Source organism: Mizuhopecten yessoensis, unplaced genomic scaffold (assembly GCF_002113885.1).
Source record: "Mizuhopecten yessoensis strain PY_sf001 unplaced genomic scaffold, ASM211388v2 scaffold2329, whole genome shotgun sequence".
In the NCBI taxonomy this organism is placed as follows: domain Eukaryota; kingdom Metazoa; phylum Mollusca; class Bivalvia; order Pectinida; family Pectinidae; genus Mizuhopecten; species Mizuhopecten yessoensis.
In genome coordinates, this window is record NW_018404492.1 from 3,466,736 (window position 1) to 3,484,346 (window position 17,611).

The following is a 17,611-nucleotide window of genomic DNA, read 5'->3' on the forward strand; positions in this document are numbered from 1 at the left end:
GGCAACTATTTTTGTTGACCTTTGTCCATGGAAGGTCCCTGCAAAATTTCATTGCAATTGCTTCAGGGTTTTGGAGGAGAAGATTTTTGAAATTTTAGTCATTTCAACCCTTTTTGGCCCCGCCCCTCAGGCCCCTGGGGGCGTAGGACTTAACTGGCAACTATTTTTGTTGACCTTTGTCCATGGAAGGTCCCTGCAAAATTTCATTGCAATTGGTTCAGAGGTTTTGGAGAAGAAGATTTCTGAAATTTTAATCAATTTGACCCCTTTTGGCCCCGCCCCTCAGGCCCCTGGGGGCTTAGGACTAAACCGGCAACCATTTTTGTTGACCTTTGTCAATGGAAGGTCCCTGCAAAATTTCATTGAAATTGGTTCAGGGGTTTTGGAGAAGAAGTCGAAAATGTGAATTGTGACAAAAGGCGATCGCAATAGGTCACTTGAGACTTTGTCTCAGGTGACCTAAAAATTAGAATTATTGATTTTCTGTTTTGACTGCACAGCATCAATGTTGCATCTTGATATGGAACATCCATACCAAACATCAACATCTTAGTACAAATACTGAAGTGACATTGATGAATTTTAACATTTAAAACAAAACTAGCAAACAATGATGCTGGTTATCAAAAAAAGGCTAGAAGATATATGACTTACTGGTCAAAGAGGAATATTTACACACATGTAGATCATAAAGAACCTGATTTACCCCAATACATGTATACATGTAAAATAACAACACCCCACCCCCTTCCTTACAAAGTGAGGAGGCATACACATGTACATCAGTCATGTTGTTCATGTGTATGATTCTAAACAAATATAGGTGACTATACTCCTATAAAACTTCACAGATATGTTTATCACTTCATATACATGTGGAACGTATGTCACATAGCACCCTTGGGTCTGTACCCTAAATGTCAACTTCAATCAGGGGTCAGAGGTAAAATCTTTTGAAAAGTTTGCCTGGACTATACCTACTAAATTGCAGAACCTTTCCCTCACATTATATGTATACCAGACAACATGATGCCTAACTAATTAGGTATGTTGGCAGAACCTTTCCCTCACATTATATGTATACCAGACTGCATGATGCCTAACTAATTAGGTATGTTGGCAGAACCTTTCCTTCACATTATATGTATACCAGACTACATGATGCCTAACTAATTAGGTATGTTGGCAAAACTTTTCCTTCACATTACCATATGTATACCAGACTACATGATGCCTAACTAATTAGGTATGTTGGCAGAACCTTTCCTTCACATTATATGTATACCAGACTACATGATGCTTAACTAATTAGGTATGTTGGCAGAACCTTTCCCTCACATTATATGTATACCAGACTGCATGATGCCTAACTAATTCGGTATGTTGGCAGAACCTTTCCTTCACATTACCATATGTATACCAGACTGCATGATGCCTAACTAATTCGGTATGTTGGCAGAACCTTTTCTTTCACATTATATGTAAACCAGATAGCATGATGCCTAACTTATTAGGTATGTACCATGAAGATCAATACAATGAAGGTGTCAAAGATCAAATCATAACTATTGTCTGGACCATCTTCAAATACTGGTATATGTTTATCAGGCAGTTGGATGTGTCATGTAAACTCTTGGGATTGTATACCCTAAAGGTGAAGGCCAGGGTAAGAAGTTGAAGGTCAAATTATAATGGTTTTTCCAGCTGCAACTTCCAGTTTTCATATTTGGTATGAAACTCCACTAATGGGTGAATCATTCACAGAAAGAAAATACAGGTGTATTGTTTAAGTTTGTACCTAAAAGGTCATGGTAAACTCATCTAACTGTAAGATACATGTAGTAAGATGGAAAACGATGGACTAATAATCTAGAAAGGATATATGGACAAACTTCAAACAAACTGATTCCATTCCCATAGAAATTCATTTTAGGAGATCTATACAGTATATATGGAAACCCCATGTAATAACATGATATATACTATGCAGAGTCTTGGTTATAATTAGATTTATTATAATAATTATTAGATCACTTTACATTTTACATGAATCAAAAAACATGTATAATTCTAGTCGATACATTTCTCTGTATACGTTTAGAACCATTGAGCAGAGAGACTGTCTTTGATGTCATGTTTTGTGTTACGTTTTGACTGTGTCGCAATGGATGCCTCCCCTTTCTTCCTGATACGCCGGGCATGCAACTTATGATGCTGCTGTTTGAGCTGTCGTTTCATCTTCTCCTTGACCATCTGTGGATCCATGCAGGAGGTGTTACTTGACATGCTGAGGGAACTATGCTGCCGTGCGTTGGTCAAATGGGAGTTGGTATGTTCCATGCTTTCCTCATTTCTGAAAGGTTTGTAGGCCCTGTTAGCACCACTTAAATCCCCTATCAGTTCATTTTCCTCATCGCTTAACCCTTTATCTGATAATCTGTCCTTAGTATCACTGTCAAGTGTTGGCTCAGCTTTTGTTTCTATAACATTATCTGAGTCTGTTAGACGTTCCTCCTCACAGTTTGCACATGCTCCTGCTAACTGATCTGTTACATTGTCACTAGAAGTTGTTTTCTTATCCTGTGAAGGCTCTGTTTCCAGTTCCTGATCACTTCCCTCCTCCTCATCACTTGCATCTTCCTCATCTTCATCCTCGATTTCTTCTTTTCCATCTTCATCATCCCTTTCTTCTCCCTCCTCTGAAGACTCCGGTCCTTTAAGGATGTTCAGCTCTTCAGCAGCCTAAAAAGAAAGGAAATTACAGAATTCATATATCACATAAGCTTGTACTAAAATTGTAACAAAATTGAACAAAGCAAAGTATTGCAAGACAATCCATAGTCCCTCACCAATAAGGATTTTATTTTTGTTAAATATCTGCTATTGATTGAAAAGCTGTGTTCCCAGACCATAAAACAGTCATGAAATATTATTATGTACCTTTAACCTCAGGCTATGACTTAGCAAATAATACATGCATATGATAAGACATTGTCAAATGAATGGTAAGTATATGTATCAGATATCCTCACCTGCTAGAAGGTATGGTCTGAACTTGGTTTGGTGTATGTGAAAATTCCATATTTGAAGTATTTCAGAAATATTTGTTTCAAGCCACTTAACCCTCTTTAAATGCCCCATTTCAAGTTTTCAACGTCACTTGCAGGCATACTGCACTGATTGAACCATACACCGTACAGAGCTATACACCGTACGGAATGCTGCACTGATTGAACTATACGCCGTACGGAATGCTGCACTGATTGAACTATACACCGTACAGAATGCTGCACTGATTGAACTATACACTGTACAGAATGCTGCACTGATTGAACTCTACACTGTACGGAATGCTGCACTGATTGAACTATACACTGTACGGAATGCTGAACCAATTGAACTATACAAAATACAGAATGCTGCACTTATTGAACTATACACTGTACAGAATGCTGCACTTCTTGAACTATACACCGTACCGAATGCTGCACCGATTGAACTATACACCGTACAGAATGCTACACTGATTGAACTATACACCGTACAGAATGCTGCACCGATTGAACTATACACTGCACAGAACCCTGCACTTATTGAACTATACACTGTACAGAATGCTGCACCTATTGAACTATACACCGTACAGAATGCTGCACTGATTGAACTCTACACTGTACGGAATGCTGCACTGATTGAACTATACACTGTACAGAATGCTGCACTTCTTGAACTATACACTGTACAGAATGCTGCACCTTTTGAACTATACACTGCACAGAATGCTGCACTTCTTGAACTATACACTGTACAGAATGCTGCACTTCTTGAACTATACACCGTACGGAATGCTGCACCGATTGAACTATACACCGTACAGAATGCTGCACTGATTGAACTATACACCGTATGGAATGCTGCACCGATTGAACTATACACTGTACAGAATGCTGCACTGATTGAACTATACACCGTACAGAATGCTGCACCGATTGAACTATACACTGCACAGAATGCTGCACTTATTGAACTATACACTGTACAGAATGCTGCACTGATTGAACTTTACACTGTACAGAATGCTGCACCGATTGAACTATACACTGCACAGAATGCTGCACTTATTGAACTATACACCATACAGAATGCTGCACCTATTGAACTAAACACTGCACAGAATGCTGCACTTATTGAACTATACACTGTACAGAATGCTGCACCAATTGAACTTTACACTGTACAGAATGCTGCACCGATTGAACTATACACCATACAGAATGCTGCACTGATCTCACAGAGAGGAACTGCAGTAAGCAACACATACCTCATCAAATGTGCTGGCCATTTCCTTAGTAAAACCACTGGCTGACACCTCTACATCCAGGTTATCATCTCGTCTATAACACACAAATGTAATGATACAAGTTAGAAAATCTCTAGACACTAGTGAAGTTCTGTTCTGAAATGTTATGCATTTTTTTTTCAAAAATGAGAATTATTTCTAATAGTGATGAATTAAAAAATGGCTTAAGCTAAAAACAGCAACAGTAAAATTTATTGATGAAAGTTACATTCAATTGATCATAAGCTTACATTACAATTTATCAGCAGTACACACTACACAAACATAACACAGCAAGTATACACAAATACACACCTTATATCTGAAAACTTGGGGTAAAGTTCACTCTCATAGCGAAACCGTCTGACAAAGAATTCACGAATGCAGCGGACATCTCGGTTGAAATACCTATGGTAAAATAATATTAACAAACATTATCAAAAGAGAACCACAGTAGGGGAAAAAATTACATCACACAGATTAGTACTTGTAGTATTTATGACACTAGCATATTGATACATGGATATATGTACCAGTGACAAGGTGCTGCAATAATAGCTTCCTTTCTTCAAAAACTCTGTAGCAACTATAAGGAGTCTCCATTGGTTCACATTTTAATTCACCATGCATAAAAATATATTTTAAGAAGGATCCTTATTCTGTACAAAGAATTGTTAATGTAGATATATACTAACAACCTGGAAGCTATACTCCTGACAAACTTTGATATAAAATGAACAAAGTGCATTAACTCTGTTTAGAGTGGGACTGGCGACCTGATTTTAGTATGTGGCTTTCAGCCATCCACAGATGCAATATGTCAAGTAAGTTTGGTGAATAGTACAAAACAAGTGATATGGTAAGGAACTTATGCTCCAGATCAAATTTGGTATGAAAATTAAATAAAGGGTCATCCAGTAAAATACACAAACAAAAATTCCACAGGAGTTGATGTGTCACCTGCTCAGTGCTTTTAGTCAGAAAAATATTTTGGCTCTAGTTATCGCCTAAACAAGCAAAAATTAACAGCAAAAACGATGAACAGCCTTACGTAAAGTGTGATATGCCAAAACGCAGAAAGTTGAAACTTGACAGCAAAACCTGTAATATATGTTGAATATTATTGCTTCTAGCATAACCATACAAAATTTGAAAGGATTTGATTAAAAAAAAAAGTTCTTGCATTTATATATATTATAATTACTACACAATGCCCTTATTTGTCAATAAAAGGGGCATAACTCCACCAAAAATGCATGTAAACTTCTGAAATGAAAACTTGTCCGAGCTATATTGGTATGCAATATGTGTACCAAGTTTGAGTTCAAGGGAACTCAAGTTATCGCATGGAAACCTTGTTTCGGATGACGCAACCGACGATGACAACGACGACGCCAACAAAGTAATACCTATATATATGTCACCTCGCATTGCAGGCGACACAAAAATGTGCATAAAATTCTGAAATTTGAAGTCTTTCAAGCTAGGTATGGAATATTTGTAAAAAGTTTGAAGACACAAAAAAGTAGGAGAGCCATATCACAAAGAAAAATACCAATATACAACCTGTCATTGACGGGCCAGACATATAAATTGAGGGTGAAAATTGGTAAATCAATGCTTGAAATAGATTAGAATATATAAACTAAATCATAAATATGTCAGTATTGTTTTCAACAGTTAAGGGGTGAAAATTAACCTTGCCATTAAAGTTACTCCAGAAAACAAACTTTTATTTGTGTTTTATCACGACACTGGCTTGCAAAATACAGAAGACATTTGTAACTGTTTCTTTCAATTCAAGTCTCTTGACGTCGCTAGCACCGACACTACTCACCACTCAGCATTGAAGTGGGAAGTGGAGATCATCTGAGGAAAATCGTACATAGTCACTCCTCCATTGTCATCCACCATCAGATTGAACTCGTTGAAGTCGCCATGGATGACGCCACAGTTTCCCAATCTGACAATTAGTTCCATGCAGTCATTGTACACCTGGCCTGGGTCAGACAACTCGCGTACCTGGCACCTGTATGGTCACAAAGGTCATCGTGTTTAAAGGTCAGATATACAGCTTATGTAGAAAGGAGAACCTGTCGGTATATAGAAATAGAGCCATCAGGGGCATCATAAAACCCTTGAGCAATGTTTGTTGTTGAAACATTAATGATTTTCGATAGGAAGAGAATGAGCTTGTGAAATGATTGCTATTGCCTTAATAGATGGACATTTTTACCTTAAAGTTAGGTTCTGTACAAATTTATTTTTATAAAGAGTGACCTTAACCTTTGACAAACAACACTAGAAAATGCATACTAGTCTTATTTCTTCTAGGGCAACCAACACCGAAGTCTGAGCTTTGTGCGATAACTTTTCTGAAGTCCTTTGATGGACTATGCTCCAGATCAAGAATGGTCTTGGTCTTCTCTTTTAACTAGATCAACCCACATATAAGTCGGAGCTTTGTGTGATTCTATGTTCTGAAGGAAGGATCTGGACAAGAAGGTACTATTTCTAAATTAAGTAACAGCAATCCCGACCTTGGGACAAACAATGACCTAAACCAATAGGGTTCTTTCTCTTCCCAACTTTGTGCGATTATTTCTTCAGCAGCACCTAATATAAACAGGCAAATCATTCAGAGAAATTCTATTTCTCGTAACCGTGACCTTGAACCTTGACAGACAATGCCCCAAATCAATAATTGTCTTTCTCTATTCCACACCAACTCACACAGCAAGTCTGTGATTTATAGGATCATTTGTTCTGAAGATAGGGATTCTAATAAGAATATACTTCTCTTAGCAATTACCTAGATTTTTGACAGTTCATGCCCAAAATCATTAGAGTTCTTTTCCATTGGGCAACCATTGGCCAACATGCCAAGTTTGATACTTGAGGTAATGATAATGAAGTGAGTGAAGGCTCACATAGATATACCCGCTAAGTGTAGAAATTGATATTAACATACAATGGTGTGAAAATAAATAAAGTCTGTTGAGGGGTTAATGTAACATCTTGTACAAAACCAAACCGGTCAAGCGTAACAGTTGACTCTTCAACCTTGAACAACGACCTCCATAACGTAATTTGGGTGTAGAGGTAGAACTTGGTGTCATGACCATACTATACAATATATGGTGTAACTGTGAACTAAATCTGTCGAGGGAGCTCAGTAGATATCTTGTACTCCAGCCTTATACTACAGAACAACACATAGATCTATACAGATACACATGACACTGACAAACCAATTATTACAAACCAACTCCTCCCTCAACTAAACTGAGGTTTAATACATGATTAATGAGGCTTACAATAAGTTCACACAAAGTACAGTAGTAAACTGATCTTACAATGGGTGTCCACTCAGCAGCTCCATGATGACAGTGTGGCGGTTGAAGTCTACTGGCTTGGGAACAGGAAAATTTCTGTCATACAGCGCCTGCATACAATATTTGTAAGACATTTTACATACATTTTATCACAGCTGTAACGTTTGTTTTATAAAATCAAAATAACAATAACTTCTGATTGGATGATTCGAGTACACATCACCTACATACATGTACATGTACACATCACCTACATACATGTACACATCACCTACATACATGTACACGTACACATCACCTACATACATGTACACGTACACATCACCTACATACATGTACACGTACACATCACCTACATACATGTACACGTACACATCACCTACATACATGTACACGTACACATCACCTACATACATGTACACGTACACATCACCTACATACATGTACACGTACACATCACCTACATACATGTACACGTACACATCACCTACATACATGTACACGTACACATCACCTACATACATGTACACGTACACATCACCTACATACATGTACACGTACACATCACCTACATACATGTACACGTACACATCACCTACATACATGTACACGTACACATCACCTACATACATGTACACGTACACATCACCTACATACATGTACACGTACACATCACCTACATACATGTACACGTACACATCACCTACATACATGTACACGTACACATCACCTACATACATGTACACGTACACATCACCTACATACATGTACACGTACACATCACCTACATACATGTACACATCACCTACATACATGTACACATACACATCACCTACATACATGTACACGTACACATCATCTTCATACATGTACACGTACATACCTTCATATAAGCAAACTCCTTCATGGCAGCTAGCCTGGACAGATAGAGCCAAGAAGCATTCTTCCTGTGTTTGTGATAATCCCTTTTGTTCTTCAACTGTCGGAACGATGTGCGACCCAACCTAACAACGAGTAAAAAACACAATTAAACATCATACTGATATCTGCTTTATCAAATTAAAGAAAATGGTTAAACAATAGGAATTAATTTACATTTTCATCACCTCCATACTGCTTGTCATATATTACAGGATAGTTTAGAAATGTACATTAAAGTAACCATTTCACAATCTGTCGAGAAAACTGTGGTTAAAATAAATTTGTAACATTTTGTGAATATTATAAGTATATTGGTATGAAAAATATTTAAAATAAAATTCCAATTTATATTAATGTGAAAATTATAATTGTGCAAAGCCTTTTCCTGACTGTTACTTAGTTCACTGGGTGCAGTGTTGTAGCCATGTTTAAGTTATTATCATGCAAAAGCAAATTCCCAAGATGTCAGGAGAAAAGCTTCCAACGAGTGGTGACTATGTGTTTGACTGGGTCAGAGGTAGTGTTTACACAATAAATGTACTTTCATCTTTATAGACAAAGATCTATTATGATTCACTGGTAAGGAGAAAGTAAAATCCCAAACTGCGAAGTATCAAACCAAACTTTATTTCATATCGTCTAGTAGTGTTAACAAATACCTTAGCACTATACATCTCCAGATGATACACTTTTGTTACCGATTATGTAGTAGTTCGGTGTCAGTGAGTCTACAGTCATGTGCTATCAATCTATCATTTTGATGTACCTAAACATACCTGTGTAACTTCATTGCAAACTGGTGATCCTCCTCATCAGCTACAATGTAGATATCTAAAACACACACAATCAGATTTATAATCCATTTTTATGCAAGCTGCATATAGCTAGTACACATTTTACGTAGTTTTTCCCGATTTTCAGCCTCAAAAAGTACCTGCGCAAATTACACAGGTGCACAAATTACATGGGTTTTTACGGTAATCAATAAACCTATACTCAACCTATGTCCACTGTGGATCTACAATTGTACCTAAACTACAGTAGAACGTCATTAATCTAACTCAAACAAGACATCACAAACTATACAAATCCCATTGCATCCTTGCTTGTTTGAGATTTGTCATACATGAACCTTTAAACACTTTATGAAGTAAAAACGTTTTATAGATATTCTTTTGATGATGATTTTGCAAAATCAAAAAAAAATGACATTCTGTTTTAATAAAGATGGTATAAACATGTACAGAGTCACCACGAGCCTAACACAGCAGCACCCTGAAATAACCTTTCAGTTCAAGGTATTGTCATAAGCAATACTTGTCTTATGTTTTGTGGAAGTCACTACAGTATTGTTTTCCAAAACATTGACTCTGACCATGACCTTGACCTTGAATGCAGTGCCTTAAAATGCAAACTCATTTCTCTGTCAAGAAATGAAGTCACTAGAGTGATGACAATGCTTTTAAAAAAAATAGTAGTGTCCTTGTGCCTAGCACACTGAAGCACAAACTTAATACTGGTAGGTATGAAGTTTATTAAAATGAATATAAGCTAGAAATACGACAAAGGAGTCATCGTACAATAAAGCACTTACACACATTATTACAAGAATGCGGAGCACTATATCCCCTCTTACTCTGTTGGAAACTTGGTACCCAGATGCTAAAGTTCCGGAACTAAAGCAAAACTATTTTTCAGTGACATTTCTTTGTCTTTATACTAGAAATTCTGTTTTTCTAGGAAACAAAATTGTTGTACTCAGAACTGAATTAAGTTCTTCTGTAAATCATATAAAATGAACATGTATTAAATGCATATCAATAGAAATTTTAAAAAGAAACGAAACAAATAAATTTAAAAGTGTAATGTGATAAATGTATGTATTGGTTACCATAATGAATTTTTTTCTTTCCAAACAGTACCAGTATCATTTCCAGGTGTGTACAATTCCTTTTTCCAGTAGGACTAGTACCAGCTAGCCCACAGTTGGAATTTACACAATTCTACCAGCCCAAGCTACACTAAAACATTTCACTTACCCCGACATAAAACCTACTAGCCCTGGGTGTCAGACTTTTGGAAATGTACATCTCTGATTTCAATTTCAAAATTCACATACACTTTGCAGTGACTGAGCGAGTAAGCTGTACAGGTCAGCCAGTTGCCAACAACGTATCTGCAATAGATATCTATGGAATGAAAAATATAGTTACCCGACTCCTTGCCGACACCTATCTGGTTACCAACAAAGTGGATGACACCACGACTGGTTAAAGCCTTCAGAGCTAGGTAGTCATAACCACTATTGGTCAACCTGTAGCCATTCTCTGCAAATAGAACAAGTAAGTCCGATATCATTTGTGTGAAACAAAATTTGTGTCCTGGATTCATCTATTTTGGCTGTTATTCAACATGTGTTTAAATTACTCTGTCTATACCCAACCCCACAAAACTTGTTCTTGAGAAAATCTGCTGTCGGTCAATTCCAACAATTTCTTTTATGACTGATGGATTTTGTTAATAAAATGACACAAACTTTAAAAGGTGAACAAGAATCAATGCATGGCATTAAGATGCATTATTCTGTAATGCTGATTAAAATAATTCTTACAAAAATCACATTGAGTTAAAGGCCTGATATGATTTAACAAAAATGGTTATCTTTCAGCAAACACAAACCTTTTTTTCCTGCATGTTCGTAGCACACCAACTTGTGCTTCGCCAGCTCTTTCAGTACTTTGTGACACCCACCAGCGTGTAAATGTGCTATGGACGCCACAAGAGGTGATGGGACAATCTCATGGTTTTTCATGCCCATTTCAACCTAAAATGTGATGATCAAATTAAAGCAACGCAGAACATGATCAGGCTTCAAAAAGTGACCATTTTTATCTGCAGGTAAGCTTTGTCAGCATTATAAGCAAGCACCCAATACATTAAAATGAAAACTTCATTTTTGTTTAAAACTTTTGACATGAAAATATGTATGTTCTGGTGGTTTTTTTACAATAAACTGAGGTAACCTTATCCTATTTCTGTGTATTGATCTTTTAAAACAAGTTTCGTTAATGTACAGAAGTAGATAAAATAGACAGGATGTTATGCTTAAGACAAACTTTGATATCAAAAATTAATAAGGCAAGAATTCAGAATAGGACAATCATCTTTTATAAAATTAATCCTTCTGTAGACCTTGAGGACCTTGGCACCTTGAAACTGAAATCGGCCACTCTTATTTTCCATTTTGATAAAAACAATAATGCCCCTTTTTTTTGCTACTGTTACCAAAATGCAGGATTGTTGCCCATATGAGGGTAGTGCTAACCATGTAAGATCTAAGATCAAGTGGTGTTCAGGCTCAACTTCATGGCAAACATATTTTAGAAAGATGGGAGGTGGGAATTTAGTAAGTGTGGCCAGTTTGCATTTTAAATATAACAGTCACTTTCTACAAGTACATTTTTTTTTTCGCTTGATGGAATTTCTTTTTGGCCATACTTATGGAGCCCGCTTAAGCAACACACCAATCACACACATAATATATATATATATATATATATATATGTACACATGTAGTAGGAAAATTCAGGAATAGTGATAAAGAGAGTGCCTTCGCTGGGGCTCGACCCTGCAACCCTTGGCTCTCCAGCCTGATACCCTACCACAACAATGCTAGAGGTTTACACGGCACGATACTTTTGACAGCTAGGCGCCGCGTCGCAGTTGGCAAAATCATATCCGATAGAAAAAAGGCCAAACAGCTGCCTCTTATGTTATAGGAGTACCCGATACCCTACTGCTAAGCTTAAGGGAAATTCCCTACAGCTGAGTGACCCTTTTAAGGCAACCTAATCAATGCACATCTTTTACATACATACTCTTTCTGTCTTTCTCCATCAAATAGAAGAGTGAAAGATGTAGATCAAAGCTAATGTTCTTTTACTAATGTTGGTCGATCAATATACCCAGGTATACATGTATGCATGTACAATGTATACAGCCAGAGCACAGGGATTTGATACAAATGTCTGAAATACACATATGCTATACTGATATGGGTCACAGCACACATAAACATACTGAGGTGTTATTATATATTTCACTCAGATAATATTGTCTTTCACAATTACAATCTGATTGAAATCATCTGTTACATGGCTCCGCCTGAACATCTGAATGTGCCGCGGTCAGGGTCACGTTCAAGTGACCTTTAGATGAACCAATCAGAGGCGCGCTGGCAAAAGTTTGCCAGCGAATCGGAATATCATGGTTGATAGATAAATAGCGAGGGGTATCGAACAGATTAGTTTTCCGAAACAAATATGGCGGCGCAACTGACGTTTCTACGACGCCAAGGAAAACGTACCCATTGGGTAATAATTGCGTAGGCAACACCGCCATACAGTCTTTTTTCTCTAATAAAGCTTTGAATATCTTTTTCTGTTCGGGTTTCAGACGATCAATCTCGAATAACTTCAGAACTTTCGCATCATTCTCATCAATGTCCGACATATTTGTTACAACTCCGAGCGCCCTTTTTAAAGAGGGTCTCTGATTGGTCAAAATCTAATGAGTATTTATAAATATAAAGGTCACCTGAACGTGACCCTGACCGCGGCACACTCAGATGTTCAGGCGTAGTACGGAGTTAACGAAGCCAAGTAACATATGATTTTAATCAGATTGTCACAATTAGATGTTATTATTTTTTCACACTCATATATTATTGTCGTTCACACTTAGATGTTATTATTTTTCACACTAAGAAAGTGCTGTGATTTCAGACATTTGTGAACCCGTGGCCAGAGTTTACTCTCAGCAGATCTGGTCCCAACTCCTGATTTTTGACCTTTTGACAGATATCTAGCCAGATACATTTTGACAGATATTTAGCCAGATACATTTTGACAGATATTTAACCTGATACGTTTTGACAGATATTTAGCCTGATATATCCGTGCACTGAGATTAAGACGATACATGACAAACTGACATTGCACAAACAACTGCAACAGTAGTGTGACAGTGACAGTGAAACTGCAAGTTAATGTATGACATGGAGCCATGCAACAGACTACCAACACTAAACAAACCATAAATACTTACAGAAGTTAAAACTCTGAAGTCTTCTTTGGTTAAATATCTTAAAATAGTTACATTTAGTTTACCCATTTTATGTTTTTAAACTATCTGACAATTCATGCACGTGTTGGAAATGAACTCCTTCGGGAACCCTCGAGCGTGGTTAAAAAACAAGATGTACCACGAATAGATTTCCGCTTAAGCCACTGTTTCGTAAAAAAGGAAAGACTACTCGATAAAAGTTTAGGAAATTTGTTTTGTTTTAATTGTTTTAAATCCTAAATTATAGTTTTAGTGAAACAAACATCTAAATATTAACTTTAAATGTAGGTACACTATCTTTAGTCCTTTATTTTGTGTAATCTGATTCCTTTTTGAATTGGGTCAGTTGAAAGGTCACACATCTCTCCTGTTATGATCGTTTGACAGCTGATGCGTTCGCCTTCGAAGAGAGAGCTTCACAATGTACGGAGGAAGAATTTCTAACGAAAAGTAGACGGATTTAAACAAAATGGGAGGGTGTTGTACTGCTCAGGTAAACTTAATACTTTTATTTTGATAGTCGTCATTTGTTTATGTTTATATTCGATTGCCGCGTCATTTGAAAAGCTATTCCAAGGTGTGGCGGATTCCACATTGACTTGTGTACAATACACAGTGCCAACGTGCTTTTGATTTTACGATGTATTGTATGTTTGCTGGTGAATTAGACAATAAGCTGTTTGGTAGGTTATCGCTGTTTAGCAATAAAGCTATCCCACCAATACATATATTTGTTTTGTAAGTGATTAGACCCCACCGGATTACAATACAACCATTGGACACCCTCGGGCTCGACTTTCAATCAGAATGTCTCGAGAATTATGATTTGTATTTAGTTTGGTTGACCGCAACTTATTTATCTGTACTTTCACTTTCCTATATAAAAATCGGAAATTTTATTTCAGTATTGGATTATAGGCAACTTGGGGCTGAACAGCTTACATGTTTTTACTTTTTGTGTGTGTGTGTTTTACTGTTTAAAACTAGTGGGTAATTTTGTGACTTGTTTAATTGGTACAGTTGTTACGGCAGTAGCGGATCACTTTGCATATAATTGCTTCACACGATTTTTGCAAAACTGTTTTTAAAGACATCATATATTTTCAGAAAGTACATTTAATTACCTTTCCAGTGATACCAAAAGATCTTCATAAAATCAAATATACACAACGAAATAAGGAAAACAAGACCTACCGATTTGTCGGCTATGGCGGATTAATACCTTTAAAAAATCACTTTTGAGGTACTGCATGACTAATCTGTTCTAATGAGATAAGATTTGAAGGGGGAGAACTCTTACTTAAACGCAAAAATATTAAATATGTAAGATAGCATTTATCCTTAAATATACATAAATACTATGAGCTTTCATAATATTTATCAAAGGAAATATAATAAGTCAAATGACACGGTAGAAAAGTAGTGACTAACAGTCTTGGATCTTTATATCTGTATACTGTGAAGGCAGACAACATGCTGATTGATCAGAAGACATATAAAAAGTAGCTAAGATTGATTGACATTTGACCTTTATTGTTGGGGAGGGGTGAATGATAGTTGTAGAAGTAGATCGAGGGTTATACTATGACACCATTGCGTACTACTTGCAGAATCATGGAAGTCCTGTTTAAGTTGGAGGCACGGTAGTCTAGCGGGCTAGTGACCGAAGGGTTGCAGGTTCGAGTCACGGCACTGCGTTGTATCTCTAAAAGCAAGATACTTTACTCCGCTTGTTCCACTAGTCTACTCAGCTGTAAATAAGTATGTGGTTGGGCAGTGCTAGAATTGTTGAATGCTATAGCTAGCTGTGAGCGCCGAAATGGCAGCACCGACTGTATTCTCCCCCAGGGAGTTGAGAAAGATATTGGCTGGTTGCAAAGGCCCTATATAACCATGGATAATGATTTGTGAACTGCTTTGAGACGACCTACCAACTAGGTTGTGATAAAGCAGCATATAAGAACCTCAAATTGTTATTATTATCATGAACACTGGCTGACTGCTGGCAATATTCAATAACTGTGGCACAAATAATTATGTTCACAGTCACACTACTTAACTTTCATACCTAAAGAAAAATAACCCCTTTAACTTTAATTACCTTTTTGATAGAGAAACATGCATGCTCACAGAAAAGATAAACTTCTGATATGATTTGTTCATGTGTATGCCACAACTTCTCATCATATGCTTACCAAAATCAGGTGAATGTCACATGGTTATAGGTATATATAGATCTGGCTATTCTACAAGCACTGCCCAAACCTATATGTACCAGTTATTACAGGGTTCGAAAAAGACAACATAAATGTATTGATATTTAAGAAGATGTTGTCCAAAAGATATCCTTATCAACCTATATAGATTCTATATAATAGTTGTTTTTCAATGTAATTAGTTGTTCTCAGATTCAGTTGTTCATTCTTGTTCTGTTAGATGAAAAGAACAAAAAGCTTTGTGAATGAGTTTCTGTTTTAGTGAGTGAATGTTCATAGTGGTGAAAAAAGTTGAGTAGAAAAATCTTTAAGAAAATAATTGTAATATTTTCCTCAATACATTTCATTACTTCCGACTGTAAACGTGTCATAAAATTTATTGTATTCTATAAATACCAAAAATGGACAGGCGCCAATATATTTCATGGGCAAGTAATGGAGGTAATTAGGACACTGTGATTGATTAAGTTTTAATTGTAAAGGAAATGTTTGCAATCTAACTGTTCAGTTAAAATTAAAGACTAATTGTTGTGGTATAGTAGCAAGAGGATAATTGTAGTGTGAATTACATTCTATAGATTTTTCAAGCAGAAATCATTCCGTTGTGGGTTGCGATATGAATGAGGTGTTCACAACTTGCTGTTATTTTCAAGAAAAAAATGTGCTGTATTTTTTATTTTCTTCCTCAATTTAGCCTGTCCTCGTTTTCCAGCTTCTCTAATTATGAGCTACTACATTTGTGTGTTGGTGAAATCTCATGTTTTTGATCTCATGACACTGATTTTTTTTTATTATAGCTGAAATGCTGGTTTGGGCCAGCATCTTGTGGGCTCTGTTGCCAGAAATGTCCGCCTGTCACGGAGTCAACTGGAACCCGCATCATGTACTCAATCTACCTAGTGACAGGATTCATCATCGCCTGCCTCATGCTCTCCCCACAGATCCAGAACTTTGTCATTGATAATGTGAGTTGGGTTTATAATCGTCTTTTGATTAATAAATTGTCTGGTACTTTTCAATAGTTCTCAGTTAGCCTGTGCAAATGTAATATAATATATATACATTGTATAACAGTTACACTTATAAATACACAGGTATATATATGCTAATATAATCAAAGCCTATCTACAACTGCAAGTGGCCAGGACTATAGTTACAACTGTATACCTAACCTGCACAGCTAAAGGAATGTCTGTCTGTATTTCAGATGGTAGTACAGATTTAGTTTCAAAATTATCAAGTGAATTCTTGTAATATTCCATAACTTACAGTATAATGGGTTTATGAAGCGGAGCTTCAATGCTTTAATTTGGTTATTTTTGGTGGGTTGACATCAGACTAGATCGCCAAATTTAAACATTTCAATCTCCAATATCATATGTTCTGCTTCTCAATAACACTGATTTTGATGGACATTTTAAAATAGTGTGAAAAATTAATAAATGACATACAATTAATTAACTGGTTTAACAAGTATTTGACCAATTATGACCTTAATGTCATTGCCTCAATCTTAGCAAGTTTACATATACAGGTTAATGAGAAAAGGTATAATTAATAATTAGTGTAGGCCTGAGATCAGACACTGCTGCACATGCCAAAAGAGGATATAAAATGAGTGCCTTTGATTTTTTTCAGAATTACTTAACTTTTCATGTACTTTTTTGTCTTGAGAA

At 36.5% G+C, this 17,611-nt stretch overlaps 2 protein-coding genes across 2 annotated transcripts in view; one reads left to right on the plus strand and one right to left on the minus strand.

Moving 5' to 3' along the window:
• Nucleotides 1-1,960: 1,960 nt before the first annotated feature.
• On the minus strand, nt 1,961-13,842 carry LOC110445625 (serine/threonine-protein kinase RIO2-like). The gene is made up of 10 exons (XM_021490319.1): nt 13,702-13,842; nt 11,275-11,419; nt 10,809-10,922; nt 9,372-9,426; nt 8,558-8,678; nt 7,696-7,784; nt 6,177-6,368; nt 4,655-4,747; nt 4,322-4,394; nt 1,961-2,742 (listed from the first exon to the last, which is right to left on the minus strand). Exons 1-10 carry the CDS (start codon nt 13,765-13,767, stop codon nt 2,098-2,100), a joined length of 1,593 nt encoding a protein of 530 aa, XP_021345994.1. The 5' UTR covers nt 13,768-13,842; the 3' UTR covers nt 1,961-2,097.
• Nucleotides 13,843-14,044: 202 nt separating this feature from the next.
• The window catches only part of LOC110445626 (serine incorporator 5-like), a 42,180-nt gene continuing 38,613 nt past the window's right edge, over nt 14,045-17,611 (plus strand). The window contains exons 1-2 of the mRNA XM_021490322.1: nt 14,045-14,212; nt 16,733-16,900. Of these exons, the coding sequence (XP_021345997.1) occupies nt 14,189-14,212; nt 16,733-16,900 (192 nt within the window). The 5' untranslated portion in view covers nt 14,045-14,188. The remainder of the gene's footprint in view (nt 14,213-16,732; nt 16,901-17,611) is intronic.